At 53.3% G+C, this 15,243-nt stretch overlaps 1 protein-coding gene across 1 annotated transcript; it reads right to left on the bottom strand.

Moving 5' to 3' along the window:
- Positions 1–2,914: 2,914 nt before the first annotated feature.
- On the bottom strand, positions 2,915–6,413 carry LOC101006561 (rootletin-like). The gene is made up of 5 exons (XM_031661285.1): positions 6,057–6,413; positions 5,194–5,290; positions 4,444–4,527; positions 3,789–4,019; positions 2,915–3,027 (listed from the first exon to the last, which is right to left on the bottom strand). Exons 1-4 carry the CDS (start codon positions 6,125–6,127, stop codon positions 3,789–3,791), a joined length of 483 nt encoding a protein of 160 aa, XP_031517145.1. The 5' UTR covers positions 6,128–6,413; the 3' UTR covers positions 2,915–3,027.
- Between the last annotated feature and the right edge of the window lie 8,830 nt (positions 6,414–15,243).

The following is a 15,243-nucleotide window of genomic DNA, read 5'->3' as shown; positions in this document are numbered from 1 at the left end:
AATTGCATGAGTTTGACAGGCAGACTAAATGACAGAGTACATAAAAAACACTCGGCCAAGAGCCCGGCACACAGTAGGTGTGGAGGAAACATTTGCTATCTCACTGCCAGGAAACACGATGGGAAGGAAAACCAGTGCCCTAAATGAGTTAGGATGGGCAGATGAGGCTGTGAGAAGGCGCTATCTTTTTATTTCTATTTTTCAAACTTTTCATAAGATCGTTACATTTATGAAGAGAAAAACCAAACAACAAAATATCCAAAACAACCTGGCAGCTAAGTGGATAATTTATTGTCTTAAAAATCTTCAAGGTGCCAAGAACAGTGGCTCATGCCTGTAATCCAGCACTTTGGGATACCAAGGTGGGTGAATCACCTGAGGTCAGGAGTTCGACACCAGCCTAGCCAACATGGTGGAACCCCATCTCTACTAAAAATATTAAAATTAGCCTGGCATGGTGCCAGGCATCTGCAATCCCAGCTACCAGGGAGGCTGAGGCAAGAGAATCACTTGAACCTGGGAGGTGGAGGTTGCATTGAGCCAAGATCATGAGATGGGCAATAAGAATGGGGGGAAAAAAAAAGAAGTGGATAATTTCTTATCTTAAAAATCTTCAAGGTGCCTGGCGTGATGGCTCACACCTATAATCCCAGTATTTTGGGAGGCTGATATGCGTGGATCATTTGAGCTCAAGAGTTAGAGTTAGCCAGGCATGGTGGTGTGTGCCTGTAGTCCCAGCTACTCAGGAGGCTGAGGTGGGAGGATCACTTAAGCCTAGGAGGTGGAGGTTGCAGTGAAGTGAGATTGCACCACTGCACTCCAGCCTGGGTGACAGAACAGGACCCTGTCTCAAATTAAAAGAAAAAAAAATCTTCAAGGCTAGGCATGGTGGCTTTTGCCTGTAATATCAGCATTTGGGGAGGCTGAGGCAGTGTAATTGCTTGAGGCCAGAAGTTTGAGACCATCCTGAGCAACACAGCAAGACCCCACCTCTAAAATAAAAAAAATAAAAAATAAAAATAAAATAAAATTTTAAAACTCCAAGAAATACAGTCCAGAATAGTGCTGTCAATAGAACTCTCCGAGATGACAGAATGTTCTATGGCCACGTATGGTTGATGAGTGCTTGAAATGTGGCTAGGGCAACTAAAAAACTGAATTTTCTTCTTCTTTTTTCTTTTTTTTTTTTTTCAGATGGAGTCTCAATCTGTCACCCAGGCTGGAGTACAGTGGTGTGATCTCAGCTCACTGCAAGCTTTGCCTCCCAGGTTCACACCATTGTCCCATCTCAGCCTCCCAGTAGCTGGGACTACAGGTGGCCGCCACCATGCCCAGCTTATTTTGTTTTTGTATTTTTGGTAGAGACGGGGTTTCACCATGTTAGCCAGGATGGTCTCGATCTCCTGATCTCGTGATCCGCCCACCTCGGCCTCCCCAAGTGCTGGGATTACAGGTGTGAGCCACCGCAACCAGCCTTTTTTTTTTTTGAGACGGAGTCTTCCTCATCTCCCAACCTGAAGTGCAGTGACACGATCCTGGCTCATTGCAACTTCCGCCTCTGGGGTTCAAGTGATTCTCCCACCTCAGCCTCCCAAGTAGCTGGGATTACAGGAGCATGCCACCATGCCTGGTTAATTTTTGTATTTTTAGTAGAAACAGGTTTCACCATGTTGGTCAGTCAGCTGGGTGTGAGCCACCACACCCAGTCTGAATTTTCACTTTTTAAAATTTTTAATTAAATTTTAAAAGAGCCAGACACAGTGGCTTACGCCTGTAATCCCAGCAGTTTGGGAGGCTGAGGAGGAAGGAGTGTTTGAAGCCAAGAGTTCAAGACCAGTGTGGGCAACAAAGTGAGATCCCCACATCTCTACAAAAAATTTAGAAATGTTGGGGGCTTGTCTAGCATCCTCAGGGCTGAGATCAGAGTTGCCCAGGACCTGGGGAGGTGAGAGCTCAGAGGGTGATGAGGGCACAGAGGAAGGGAGTGGAAACTTAACTCTCAGGCATGGGTCCCATATCCTTCCCCAGGCCAGGCCCAGGCCCTGGCCCCCAACTAGGGACAGTTGGGAGGTAGAGGTGGGAGGATCACTTGAGTCTGGGAGTTCCAGGCAACAGTGAGCTGTGATGGAGCCATTGTGCCCCAGCCTGGGAAACAGAGCACGAGCGTGACTCAAAACAAAGCAAAACACAACAAAACAAAACTGAATAATAAAAAATAAATGTTGGCCAGGCGCGGTGGCTCATGCCTGTAATCCCAGCACTTTGGGAGATGGAGGCGGGTGGATCACGAGGTCAGGAGTTCAAGATCAGCCTGGCCAAGATGGTGAAACCCCCTCTCTACTAAATATACAAAAAAAAAAAATAGCTGGGCGTGGTGATGGGCACCTGTAATCCCAGCTCCTCGGGAGGCTGAGGTGAGAACTGCTTCAACAAGGGAGGCAGAGAATGCAATGAGCCGGTATCATGCCACTGCACTCCAGCCTGGGCGACAGAGTGAAACTCCGTCTCAAAAAAAAAAAAAAAATTAGCCGGGCGTGCTGGCGGGCGCCTGTAGTCCCAGCTACTCGGGAGGCTAAGGCAGGGTAATAGGTGAACCCGGGAGGCGGAGCTTACAGTGAGCCAAGATCGCACCACTGCACTCCAGTCTGGGCGACAGAACGAGACTCCATCTCATTAGTAAATAATAAAATAATAAATAAAATGTTAATAGGCACATGCAGCTCAGGGCGACCATATTAGTGCAGACCACATGCATAAGGCTCAACTGGTGTTATGCCCAGACGCTGATTTATTCTTCAGCACCCCCCAGCTCAGACTTCCTTGGCACCTGCTCAGGAGCTCGTTGGCACTCCGCAGCCGCTGCACCTCGCGCTGGGCGTCCTCCTGGGCCTGCATGGCGCAGTTGGTCTTTTCCCGCAGGCGCAGCAGTTGTTCCTCTAGGGCCCGCCGCTCACTCTCGCTGTCGCTAAGCTGCTTCCGCAGGGTGCCCAGCAGGTCCTGGCTTGCCTCATAGCGCCCACCCATGTTCTGAGGCGTGGGCATCACAGAGTCTACGGGGGTCCTGGGAGGCCTCCAGAGCCCACCTACTCTCTTCTGGTTCCAGGGATACACACTAGCCTACGCTAGGCGGGGTCCAGGGCCTGGACCTGGCCTGGGACAGGATAGGAGCCTAGGCCTGAGAGCCAAGCTTCCACTCCCCTACTATGTGCCCTCACCACCCTTTGAGCCCTCACCTCCGTGGGGTCCCGGACAATTCCTGTCAAACTCCCCCGGATGCGAGACAAAGCCCCAGGCACCTTCGTCTCCTGGGTTCTGACCCCACCCCCAGGGCTCCCAGGCCCCTCCCCTTTGCATCCTGGTTCCACTCTCAGACCCCTCCTTGCCCTGGCTCTGCGCCTAGTTCCCGAGCTCCTCTCATCCTAGGCTCTGATTCCCCTTGCTAGAACTTTTCCCAGAATCCTGGCTCTGTATAACCAGGGACATGTCTCCCTCTCTACCATGACCCTAACACTGCAGCAGTCTCCTCCCTCCACCAGCTGCTCAAGCACCCCCACTTCTGGGCTCGGCTTCACCGCAGAGCTCTCGGCCACCTCCTTCGGGGTCATGACACCCTCAGACACTTTCTCAGGGCTCTGGCTGCACCCTGCGGCGCTCAGACTCCTCCCCCTGACCCTGGCCCCTGACCCGCCCCCACCCCCGCTCCCGCCCCAACCGGGAGGGCGCGAGCCCCGCCCCCCTCCAGCCCCCGGGCCTCTGGCTGCGCCCAGAACCCTCAAGCCCCTTCCTACCTAGACCTGCGGCTGGCACTTGTGCAGGGCGGAGTGGATCAGGGCGAGCTTGGAGGAGTCTGAGCAGGCCGGGGAGAGGGGCCTCGGCGGGGCGAACGACCTCGGCCTGGCTAGGAGCGCCGCGGTGGGGACGGGGTCCACTGGCCCGAGAGCCCCCCACCGCAGGCTCTCGGCTCGGAGACACTTGGAGACGCTCAGCTGGACGCCGCTCTCAACATAGCACAGGATGGCCTGAGGGTAGGGGAGGGAGGCAGAAGGTGTCCACAGAGTTAGGAACCGCGGGGTTAGCTGGTAAAGCTGCCCAGGCGAGGCTGGGGGCTGCCTCATTCCAAATGCTCCCTCCTACAACAAGCCTTCCTGATTTCACCTCCTCCACTAGCTCAGTCCTCAGCTCGCCGCTGAGGCCTCCGATTTATTGCGAAGACATCATTTGGCGTTGCTCACAGGTGGGCTCCGGAAGGGCCGTGCCTCCCCTCTGACACTGGGGGTTCCCCAGGGCAGGGGCCGGGTGAGCTAGCAGGGGTGCTGAGCAGCTACAGCCTGGGCTCCAGGCCCCCACCCATTTGCAGTTCAGTCCCAGGCCACCAAAAGGCGTGGCGGGGGAGCCCAGGACTGCCTGGCAGGGCCCTATCTTCCCGGCTCTCTGGGCTCGCACCTGTGCCAGGTCCGTTAGGGTCTGCTGTAGCCCCTCTCCGTCCTCTGTCTCCAGGGCCGCCTGCTCCTGTAGCCGCAGGGATTCCTGGAGTGCAGTTAGGGAGACAAAGAGTGGTCCAGGTTCTGTCTTATCTCAAACCTCCCTTTCCCTTCCCTCCCTGGCTCACCACTGACCAGGTGGCTTCTGAAGCCATGTCCATAGGCCAGCCACCTGGCCCGAGGGGCAGCAGGCCTGAGGCCCTCACTGAACAGACCAAGCCCAGAGAAGAGCTGTGTCCTGCCCCATGTCACACAGACAATTGGAGGAGAGCCGAACCTAGAACCCAGGCCAGGCCCCACACAGAGGGGTGACCAAACCAGGCTGTACCCTGGGGTAGTGAGTGTCCCACTGGTGGGGGAGGGGGAGTAGCTGGGTTGCCAGAGGCAGCATCTGGACCTGGAGAGCGCAAATGGGAGTTCAAGTCCCCACTCTCCCGCTTACTGGCTCTGAGACTGGACAAGCATTTCCCCTCTTGGGCCTCAGTTTCCCCATCTGTGTCATGAGGATTATGCTACAGGGCTGCTGGGGGGAAGAAATGGGATGGAGGAGGTGAGTGTGCTTACCACGAAGACTGCACACCTGTGAGACCTGAACCTGAGTGTGAGTGGGATGCTGGGGGTGGCCCAGGCAGCCCAGCCCTAAGCCTGCGTCCATGGATCTGGCCGGTACCCCATCCCACCCTGCCACATCTCAGGGGAAGCTACAGCTCACCAGGGCCTCAAGCTTCTCAGTGAGGTCCTTGTTGACCTGATCCTTCTCCAGATTCTGCTTCTGAAGACGCTCCACTGTCAGGCCCAGCTCTGTCACTCTGGAGTTGGGGAAGCAACAGAGGTGAATAGGGGACCACCCCTACCTCTCAAATCCACTAGCTCTGTGTCCACCATGCTTCTCCAAACCCGAGGCAGGGACCCTAACATCCACCTCCCTGGCTGTGTGACCTTAGGCAAGTCCCGGCTCCTCTCCAGACCTCACGCTTCTCATCTGTGAAACAGGAATGAGGTTCCCACCAGCTTTATCTCATGGGAAAGCACTTGAGGACATGTCCAGGTGGCAGAAGTAAGGGGCACAAGTTTTTTTGTTTTATTTTTTTCAGACGGAGTTTTGCTCTGTCATCCAGGCTGGAATACAGTGATGTGATCTTCACTCACTGCAACCTCCATATCCTGGGTTCAAGCGATTCTCCTGTCTCAGCCTCCCTCATAGCTGGGATTATAGACACGCACCACCACACCTGGCTAGTTTTTGTATTTTAGTAGAGACAGGGTTTCGCCTGTTGGGCAGGCTGGTCTTGAGCTCCTGACCTCAGGTAATCCCCCTACCTTGGCCTCCCAAAGTGCTGGAATTACAGGTGTGAGCCACCACACCCGGCCACAAGTTCTGTCATCAGAGGCTAAGCTGTTTATGATATACACTGGGCAAGTGCCTTCGGAACCTCAGTGGGGTGCCTGGGAAGACTGGCTGAGCTCACAGAGAAAGGCCCTGTGCCTAGTGAACAGATGCTCCCTTCTCCCCAACCCTCCAGTTTTACCTTCTGCAGGGACGCCTGCCTTGTGCAGCACCCACCAGGTACCCACCTGGCACTGAGGTCAGCCTCATCCAGGTCGCTTTGCATCTGCTGCTGGGCCAGGTCCTTCTCGTGGAGCATCTTGTCCTGCAGCTGCTCCTCTAGCTGGGCCTGCTTCTCCAGGGCTGCCTCGGTCCGGCTCTCTGCCAGCCGCAGGTCCGTGATCAGTCCCAGGCCTGCCTCCTGGACAGCTCATAATGTCTGGGCCAGCTCCCCTCCCAGCTGCAGCAGGTCCCTTGGGGAGAGAGCATAGGCTGGCGATGGGATGGGGCTCACTCCCAAATACAAATTAAAACTATGCTGGGGCCAGGCGTGGTGGCTCACACCTGTAATCTCAGCACTTTAGGAGGCTGAGGCAGGCAGATCACCTGATGTCAGGAGTTCAAGACCAGCCTGGCCATCATGGTGAAACCTCGTCTCTACTAAAAATACAAAAAATTAGCCAGGCATGGTGGCACACTCCTGTAGTCCCAGCTACTTGGGAGGCTGAGGCAGGAGAATTGCTTGAACCCAGGACATGGAGACTGCAGTAAGCCGAGATCATGACGCTGGGCTGCATTCCAGCCTGGGCGACACAGCGAGACTGCATCTCAAAAAATAAATAAATAAAATAAAAATAAAAATAAAACTATACTAGGCTGGGTGCTGTGGCATGCACCTGCAGTTTCAGCTATGTGGGAAGCTGAGGCAGGATTGCTTGAGCCCAGGAGTTTGAGGCCAGCATGGGAAACATAGTGAGACTCCATCTCAAAAACAAAAGAGAAAGAAAAAAAAAAAACACACACACACACAAACCCTACACTGGGATGCCATTTGTCCACTATCAGACTAGGGGGAAAAACAAGGGTCACATAATACACAAGGAGGGGCTTTGGGATAACAGGCGCTCCCCTACACAGCTGGTGGGAAGGTGAGTACAACCACAATGGAGAGCACTGGGGGAAAGCTCCGAGAACTATGCATGCACAGGACCTTCCCACCAGCTCCCCTAAGAACGTATCCAAAGATATACTCCAGCACAGAGAAGATGGCTTGTGCACAAGGGGGTTCACTGCAGCATTGCTCGTGTAAAAAATCCTGGTGACAACCTGAATGTCTATCAAAAGGGGACTGTTACTAAGTACATGATGGTACATCTATTCAGTGGAACACTCTGTGGTCAAGAAAACCAGTGGAGAAGTTCTTACTGGTCTGACACAGAGTCACCTCCCAATTATAACTAATATGTGAGGAAAGCATCTTCGAGAACTGTGAAGATGAAATTTTACCAGGCATATATACAAAAAAGTGTGCATGTGTCTGTGTGTGTGTGTGTGTGATCTGCTTTATTTGATTATGTAAGATAACCCTGGAAGGTCACTTAAGAAACTGATAGGCCAGGAGCGGTGGCTCACACCTGTAATCCCAGCACTTTGGGAGGCCAAGGCGGGAGGATCACCTGAGGTCAGGAGTTCGAGACCAGCCTGGCCAACACGGCGAAACCCCGCCTCTACTAAAAATACAAAAATTAGCTGGGTGTGGTAGCTCATGCCTGTAATCCCAGCTACTTGGGAGGTGGAGGTGGGAGAATTGCCTGAACCGGGGAGGCAGAGGGTTGCAGTGAGCCAAGATCGTGCCACTGCACTCCAGCCTGGGAGACAGAGGGAGACTGCATTTTGAAAAAAAAAAAAAAAAGAAGAAACTGATAATGCTTCTCATAGAAACTTGGTGGCCGAAAAAAGAAAAAAAATTGTACATATAAAAAGAAAAAGAAGCTGATAATGCTGCTTGCCTACAAGGAGGGAAGGGGAATATCTAGGGTCAGACGTGAAAGGGAGCCGTTTTACTGTGTACCCTTTTGAAATGTGAACCTTGTGAACATGTGACTTAATCAAAAGTAAAATACAAAAATTTTCAAGGCTACTTAAAAATTTTGTTTTTGTTTTTTTGAGACGGAGTCTCACTCTGTTGCCCAGGCTGGAGTACAGTGCTACAATCTCGGCTCACTGCAACCTCCGCCTCCCTGGTTCAAGCGATTCTCCTGCCTCAGCCTCCCGAGTACCTGGAATTACAGACGTATGTCACCACACCCAGCTAATTTTTGTATTTTTTAGTAGAGACGGGGTTTCACCATGTTGGCCAAGTTGGTCTTGAACTCCTGACCTCAGATGATCTACCTGCCTCAGCCTCCCAAAGGCTGGAATTACAGGCATGAGCCACCGAGCCTGGCCTTAAAAATGTATTTTTGCAGGCCCATTTCTGTAATTCCAGCACTTTAGGAGGCCAAGGCAGGTGGATTGCTTGAGTCCAGGAGTTTGAGACCAGCCTGGGCAACACAGCAAGACCCTGTCTCTAAAAAAAAAAAAAAAAGGGGCGGGCGCGGTGGCTCAAGCCTGTAATCCCAGCACTTTGGGAGGCCGAGACGGGTGGATCACAAGGTCAGGAGATCGAGACCATCCTGGCTAACACGGTGAAACCCCGTCTCTACTAAAAAATACAAAAAAAAAACTAGCCGGGTGAGGTGGCAGGCGCCTGTAATCCCAGCTACTCGGGAGGCTGAGGCAGGAGAATGGCGTAAACCCGGGAGGCGGAGCTTGCAGTGAGCTGAGATCCGGCCACTGCACTCCAGCCCGGGCAACAGAGCCAGACTCCGTCTCAAAAAAAAAAAAAAAAAATTAGCTGGTCATAGTGGTGCACACTTATAGTCCCAGCTACTTGGGAGGCTAAAGTGGGAGGATCACTTCACCCTGGAAGGTCAAGCCTAACGTGAGTTGTGATTGTGCCACTGCACTTCAGCCTGGGCAACAGAGAGACACTGTCTCAAAAAAAAAAAAAATGTATTTTAAGTCCATAATACAGGTTAAATCCTTTCCTTTCCTGAATGAACTGTACCCCTGGTTATCCAATACTAAGGAGGGACACTGCCTCATTCCAGAATTCTAATTAATATAAAAGGAGTGACTAAATGAGAAGCTCACAGTTTTGCAGCCTCTGATGAGTGGGTTGGATCTTGAAAAGAGAGACAACAGGCATAGGGACATCCCGATGGAAGAATACATTCTACTTATGGAGTCTTGATTAATTAATTAATTAATTAATATAAAATAAAAGCAAGCAGAAGAACCTGAATCTGACCTAGCTTTAGATCCAACATCCAATTTACAGGAAATACATGGGATAAAGAAACATGTTAATTGACACCATAAGGATGCAACCAACAAAATCCAGGCCATGAGAATCTCCAAGGACAATTGGCCCAGTTTCCTGAACAAATAAGTTAAAAGGAACTTAAAACACAAAGCAGGGGCTGGGCACAGCGGTTCGGGCCTGTAATCCCAGCTCTTTGGCAGACCAAGATAGGTGGATCATCTGAGGTCAAGACCAGCCTGGCCAACATGGTGAAGTCCCCATCTCTACTGAAAATACAAAAGTTGGCCAGGCGCGGTGGCTCAAGCCTGTAATCCCAGCACTTTGGGAGGCCAAGATGGGCGGATCATGAGGTCACGAGATCGAGACCATCCTGGCTAACCTGGTGAAACCCCGTTTCTACTAAAAAATACAAAAAACTAGCCGGGCGAGGTGGCGGGCGCCTGTAGTCCCAGCTACTCGGGAGGCTGAGGCAGGAGAACGGTGTAAACCCAGGAGGTGGAGCTTGCAGTGAGCTGAGATCCGGCCACTACACTCCAGCCTGGGCAACAGAGTGAGACTCAGTCTCAAAAAAAAAAAAAAGAAAAGAAAAGACAAAGCCACCAGTCACATTTTGTGAATGTCTATGGATCTGGATTCAAACAAATTGTAAAGAAAAAACTAAAGTAAGACTATCTGTGACTTTTTTTTTCCTGTTCTTGAGACAGTTTCTCTCTGTCACCCAGGCTGGAGTGCAGTGGTGTGATCTCGGCTCACTGAAGCCTCTGCCTCCTGGGTTCAAGTGAGTCTGGTGCCTCAGCCTCCCCAGTAGCTGGGATTACAGGCGTGTGTCACCACACCTGGATAATTTTTTTATTTTTAGTAGAGGTGTGGGTTCACCACGTTGGCCAGGCTGGTCTCTAACTCCTGACCTCAGGTGATCTGCCCGCCTCGGCCTCCCAAACTACTGGGATTACAGGCCTGAGCCACTGCACCTGGCCTACTGTGACATTTATGAGACATATGGAAAATCTAGACACTGGCTATTTGATGATATTAAGAAAAGATTATTAAACCAGGTGTGGTTGCTCACGCCTATAATCCCAGCACTTTGGAAGGCCAAGGAAGGAGGATCACTTAGGCTCAGGAGTTCAAGACCAGCCTGGGCAACAAAGTGACACCTCGACTCTACAAGAAATAAAAAAATCAGCAAGCCTGGTGGCATGCACCTGTGTTCCGAATCGCACAGGACCTGAGGTAGGAGGACTGCTTGAGACCAGGAGGCCGAGGCTGTAGTGAGCCATAAAGAAAAGAAAAAATAAAGAAAAGATTACTAACTAAAAGGTTTCTAATGCACTAAATGAAACACCTTGGCCCCCTGCCTTGGGGCTCTCTCTACAGCCTCCCGACACTGCTGTTGAGCTGACTGCTCACACCGATCAGATGCCCCTGTTCAAAGATCAAGCAGGCCCAAGCTCCCCCGCTGAGGCAGGCTCTCCTTTCCTTGTACCAGCCCTTCGTTCAACCCCCCTGGCTGCCATGGGCTCGCACCTCCCTGCCTTTGCTCATGCCTTGCTTCTGCTTGGAGTGCCTGCTGCTCTGCTTCAACCCTACCCATTCCTTGAGGCTCTGAGCAAATTCCATCTCCACAAAGCGGTTTTTCTGACCTCCCCACCCCTCCCATCCTTCTGAGCCTCCAGGACATTCCCTCTGTCCCATGTACATATCACTGACCACTCGCTTCCTTAGTCTAGAATTTTGGGGATCTACGTCTCTTCATCACTAGAGGCTGTGAGGTCCTTGGTAGCAAAGCTGAATATTCTAGTGGATTAAAATCAGGAATTTTGGCCTGGTGCAGTGGCTCATGCCTATAATCCCAGCACTTTGGGAGGCTGAGGCTGGCAGATTGCCTGAGCCCCTGAGTCTGGAGGAACACAGTCCAAGGGTGCTCAGGGGAGTTGGAAGTAGGGGGTTTCTCCTGGACGGCCACTGCAGGCCTGCCAAGTGTCTGCGCCAAGCCCACTGAGGTCATTGGTGAGCGGTGTCCGCATCCGTGTGTGGTGGCGCTGGCCTGGGGCAGCCACACATGCTGTGCACTGATGTTGGTGGCCCTCACTAGGTGCGAACAGGGTGTTATTTTGTCATTTGTCTCCAGGCAGGACCCTGTGTGTGTTTGTGTGTGAGTGCTGAGTTCATGTCGACGGTTTGGTGCCTCTGAGCCTTCCCGTGAACGGGTAAGGCGGCATCTGGCTGAAGGTCTATGTTGTGGTGCAGGTGTTGGGTCTGGCTGTGTGTATCAGGGCATATGTCTGTGTTGTCGGCGAGGCAAGTGTACAACCGCACGTGCGTGGGTCTGGGGAGTGTGCCTGGGCTCCCTGGTATGTGTGATACACACTTTGTGCATCTGGGTATGCCTTTGTGGGCTGATTGGTGGCTATGTTGAACTGTATGCTTTCTCTGTCCGTGTGCAACCATGAGGTGGGAGACAGCGTGCTGTGTCATCTGCATGTGGGTGTTATGGGTCCGCGGTGGTGGGGTGACTGTTCTGTGCCTGTGTGGGGTTGTGCAGCATCTGGCTGTGGCTGTGGGTTACAATGTGCATATTCTGTGAATTGGAGTGTTTCTGTCCCTGAGAAGCAAGTGTAGGCGCAGCCTGGTTTTAGGGTCTCACTATGTTGTTTGTGGCATGTTTTGTGCATCTGTGTGTCTCTGTGTGGGGCCCAGTGTGGCCTGTGTCGTGTACACACTGCATATCTGTGTGAAGCAAGTGCTGTTTGCCTCTGGGACACAGAGGGGTTCAGGCTGTTGCCGGATTCTCCTCCCGCCAAGGCCAGGACCCTGTCGGCCACACCTCACCCCTTTCCACAAACTTCACCCCGCACAAAACAGCCTTTCAATTTTACTTGTAATTCAAAAGAGAAGGAGGCTGCCACTAAGCCAGAGATGAAAGAAGTTGACTGTCTCCCCTAGCAACCACTGCCCTCAGACCGCCATTCAATTTAGTCTTTCCAGGTTGCTATGGACACAAGGGAGCCCAGGGGTCTGTCCTCTGAGCTAAGGGAGGCGTGGCCACTCCCTCCTTTCCATTCCCAGCTACGCCTACACCTGCTTCTCAGGGACAGCAAGAAGGAGGGACCCCCATCGGGGCCCTGAGATCCTCTCTCTTGGCTGGGAGGTGGCCTCTGGGAGTGCCTCAGTTTCCCTGCAGGACATGCAGTCAACAGGATAAAGACCTGACCCTCCCTCCACTCCCCATGCAGGGTTGGAAAGATCAGAACAATCTTGCTGACTGCCCCCCAACCCAGCCCACCATGCCAGTGAGGGCCGCAGGGGCAGGCACTTGCCACCTGTGGCCATGGAGACAAGGGGGTGGCAGGGAAAGAGAATGTTGCCCAACTGCAGAGCCCTGGACCAAGGGTCTCATCCCAGCACCACCACTGACCTTGGGCCTATCATGCCCCCTCTCCAGGACTTACTTTCCCTATCTGTGATAAGGTGATCTCCAGGCTCTGAAGTTCTCTGGGACCCACCCTCCAGGAAAGGCCTTTGCAGTCATTCCTATTCCACCTCTGCCTCCAGGTGGGGCCTCATTCAAACCATGGTGGATAGAGGACAACTGAAGCAGCGGGCGCCCTCTGCGTGCCATTTGGGGCCCCCCTAGCCACAGGAGGGAGCCTTCCACACTAACCCAGACCCCCTGTGCTGCAGTCCCAGCCCCAGCTGCTATGTCCCAGCAGAGGAGGAACCTGTCACCTCCCACCTCTTCCCTTCCCTGCCAACTGGGGGCAGGGCTAGCTTCAGAAGGTGGCATTTAAGAGGCAGGCCCTGGGGGTGTGGCACTGTGCCATGCATGGGCCAAAAGGAAAGAGAGGGCTGGCTCAGGGCCCCATCACCACTGACAATGCAAGACTAGGGCCAGCATGCCCTACACACCCGCTGCAGACCCTGGGAAAACTAGCTCTCCACTGTCCTGATGCTAGGGGCCACTGCGGGCTGCCTACCCACCTCCCTCACAAGTCCCAACTCGTCGGGGGTTTGTCCAGCTAGGCAAATCCCAGGACACGGACACGGCCCACAGTCACACACAGGAACACACACCCTCCTCCCAGTGCGGGCTCCAGCCTGGACAAGCCCAGCTCAGGGTTCCCATGCCAACCCCAGCTCTGCCACTACCACACAGGGGACCCTGGGCCAGCCGCTGCCTCTCTGGGTCCCTTCCAACTTTGCGGGGGCCAGCTGTGCCCTGAAATCCTTAGCCCAGAGTCTCTTCCCGTACGTAGGAAACAAAACTTCAGAACTTTGGTTCTAGACTGGGTTAGTCTAGAAACCAAACAGAGCCCCAGGGCTGCGAGCTGGAAGACCTGGTGTCTAGCCTTAACTGGCTGTGTGCCCCCAGCACGGTGCTTCCCATCCCTGAGCTTCAGTTTTCTCCTTTGTTAAATGGGCATCATAATGGTCCCGAACTTGGTGTATTAAATGTGAAACACTCAGCACATGCCTGGCACATACTAGGCACTCAATAAACAGTAGCTACTATTAATATGTTATTGCCACCTGCATGCCTCCCATCTGCACACATACACTCGGTCCCACTTGCAACTCCCTTACCAATCTTCAGCCACCACCAACTTTCCAGGGTCACCTCCCGGCCACCTGGAGGCCCAAAGCAGACAGTGCATCAACAGCATCACGCACCCCTGGCACCGGCTCACACCCAGCTCCCGCCCCAGGCCATGGGACCCCCACAAGCCTGCAGCATGGGTGATGTGAAACCTGCCTGGACGTGAAGACAGGCCTGCTTCTCCTTCCTTCCCTGCCTGGAACCCATTCCAATAGGCAGTGGCGGCAGGTCTTGTGGCTGCCCCAGATGGCCTGCAGAACACCGCGGGTGGCCACACCAGCCTCCAGCCAGCATCCAGCCACTGCCTCAGCCCCAAGGCCCATGGCAATGGTAGCACAGGGAGATGCCTAAAAGCTCAAGGGGCAGGAATCTCTAGGGATCTCGTTCTCTGTGTCCCGCACCCCTAACAGGCCTGGGACAGATGGGAACAAAATGCCCGTATGCCAGGCACTTTATTCTATTATTTCCTATTATTCACACAACTCCACGTCCCATTACAATCCCCACTACAGAAAACAGGCTTGAAGAATGTAGTGATTTGTTCAACGCCACTCAAGGTGGCAGAGCCTCAATCCAAGCCCAGGCCAACCTGACACCAGGGCCCATCTTTTGCCCCGTGTGTGGGCCTGGTCTAGATGCCTCCATGCCCTCAAACCGGGGGAGCCCTGGCCTAGCCCACCACCTAGGCGGCATTCACCCTCTCGCTGACCGTGCTGTACTTAATGACGAGTTCATTGCGCTCGGCACGGCTCTGGGCCAGCAGGTCCTCCACACGGGACAGCTCCTGCTGCAGCAGCTGGTTCTCCTCCTGCAGCGACAGCAGCGATGCCATCTCCGTCGCCGGCAGCGGGACTGGCAAGGGACAGTGGGTACATGATTGGCTTCTGGGTCCAGTGGGACATCCTCCCCCCACGGGGAGGGCGAGAAAACCATCCAGGCCCCTGAGATGAGCCCAGGTGGGAATGGCTGCAGCATTAGGCCTGCTAACAGAGCTGAGAACAGGGAGGAAGGCAAGGAGGAGATACGAAGCTGGACATAAAGTGAACACAGCTCCAGCTAAAGTGTGTCCCAGCAGGTTTTGGAGGTGCAGGAGAGAGGCTCAGTCTAGGAGCCAGGAGACCCCTGAGTTCTTGCTCCCTCCTTTTCCAATTACAGTTCTTCCCCGGAGCCTCAGTTTTACTTATCTGTAAAATGGGTGGGGTGGGTGCGGACTCACCCCTGTAATCTCAGCACTTTGGGAGGCGAGATGGGAAGATCACCTGAAGTCACGAATTTGAGACTAGCCTGGCCAACATGGCGAAGCCCTGTTTCTACTAAAAATACAAAAATTAGCCGGGCATGGTGGTGTATGCCTGTAGTCCCAGCTACTTGGGAGGCTGAGACAGGAGAATCACTTGAACCCGGAAGGTAGAGGTTGCAGTGAGCTGAGATTGTGCCACTGCACTCCAGCCTGGGCAACAAAGAGAGATTC

Source organism: Papio anubis, unplaced genomic scaffold (assembly GCF_008728515.1).
Source record: "Papio anubis isolate 15944 unplaced genomic scaffold, Panubis1.0 scaffold1246, whole genome shotgun sequence".
In the NCBI taxonomy this organism is placed as follows: domain Eukaryota; kingdom Metazoa; phylum Chordata; class Mammalia; order Primates; family Cercopithecidae; genus Papio; species Papio anubis.
Note: the sequence above shows the minus strand (reverse complement) of the source record. Positions and strands in the feature narration are given on the sequence as shown.

What these genes read in the sequence shown, in the direction of transcription:
- LOC101006561 (XM_031661285.1), bottom strand. Translation starts at nt 6,127, where the DNA reads ATGCTCCACGAGAAGGACCTGGCCCAGCAGCAGATGCAAAGCGACCTG. An exon ending in GAGGCTGACCTCAGTGCCAG is followed by an intron (nt 5,291 to 6,056) that starts GTGGGTACCTGG and finishes CCCCAACTCCAG; the next exon opens with AGTGACAGAGCTGGGCCTGA. An exon ending in CCCTAACGGACCTGGCACAG is followed by an intron (nt 4,020 to 4,443) that starts GTGCGAGCCCAG and finishes CCCTACCCTCAG; the next exon opens with GCCATCCTGTGCTATGTTGA.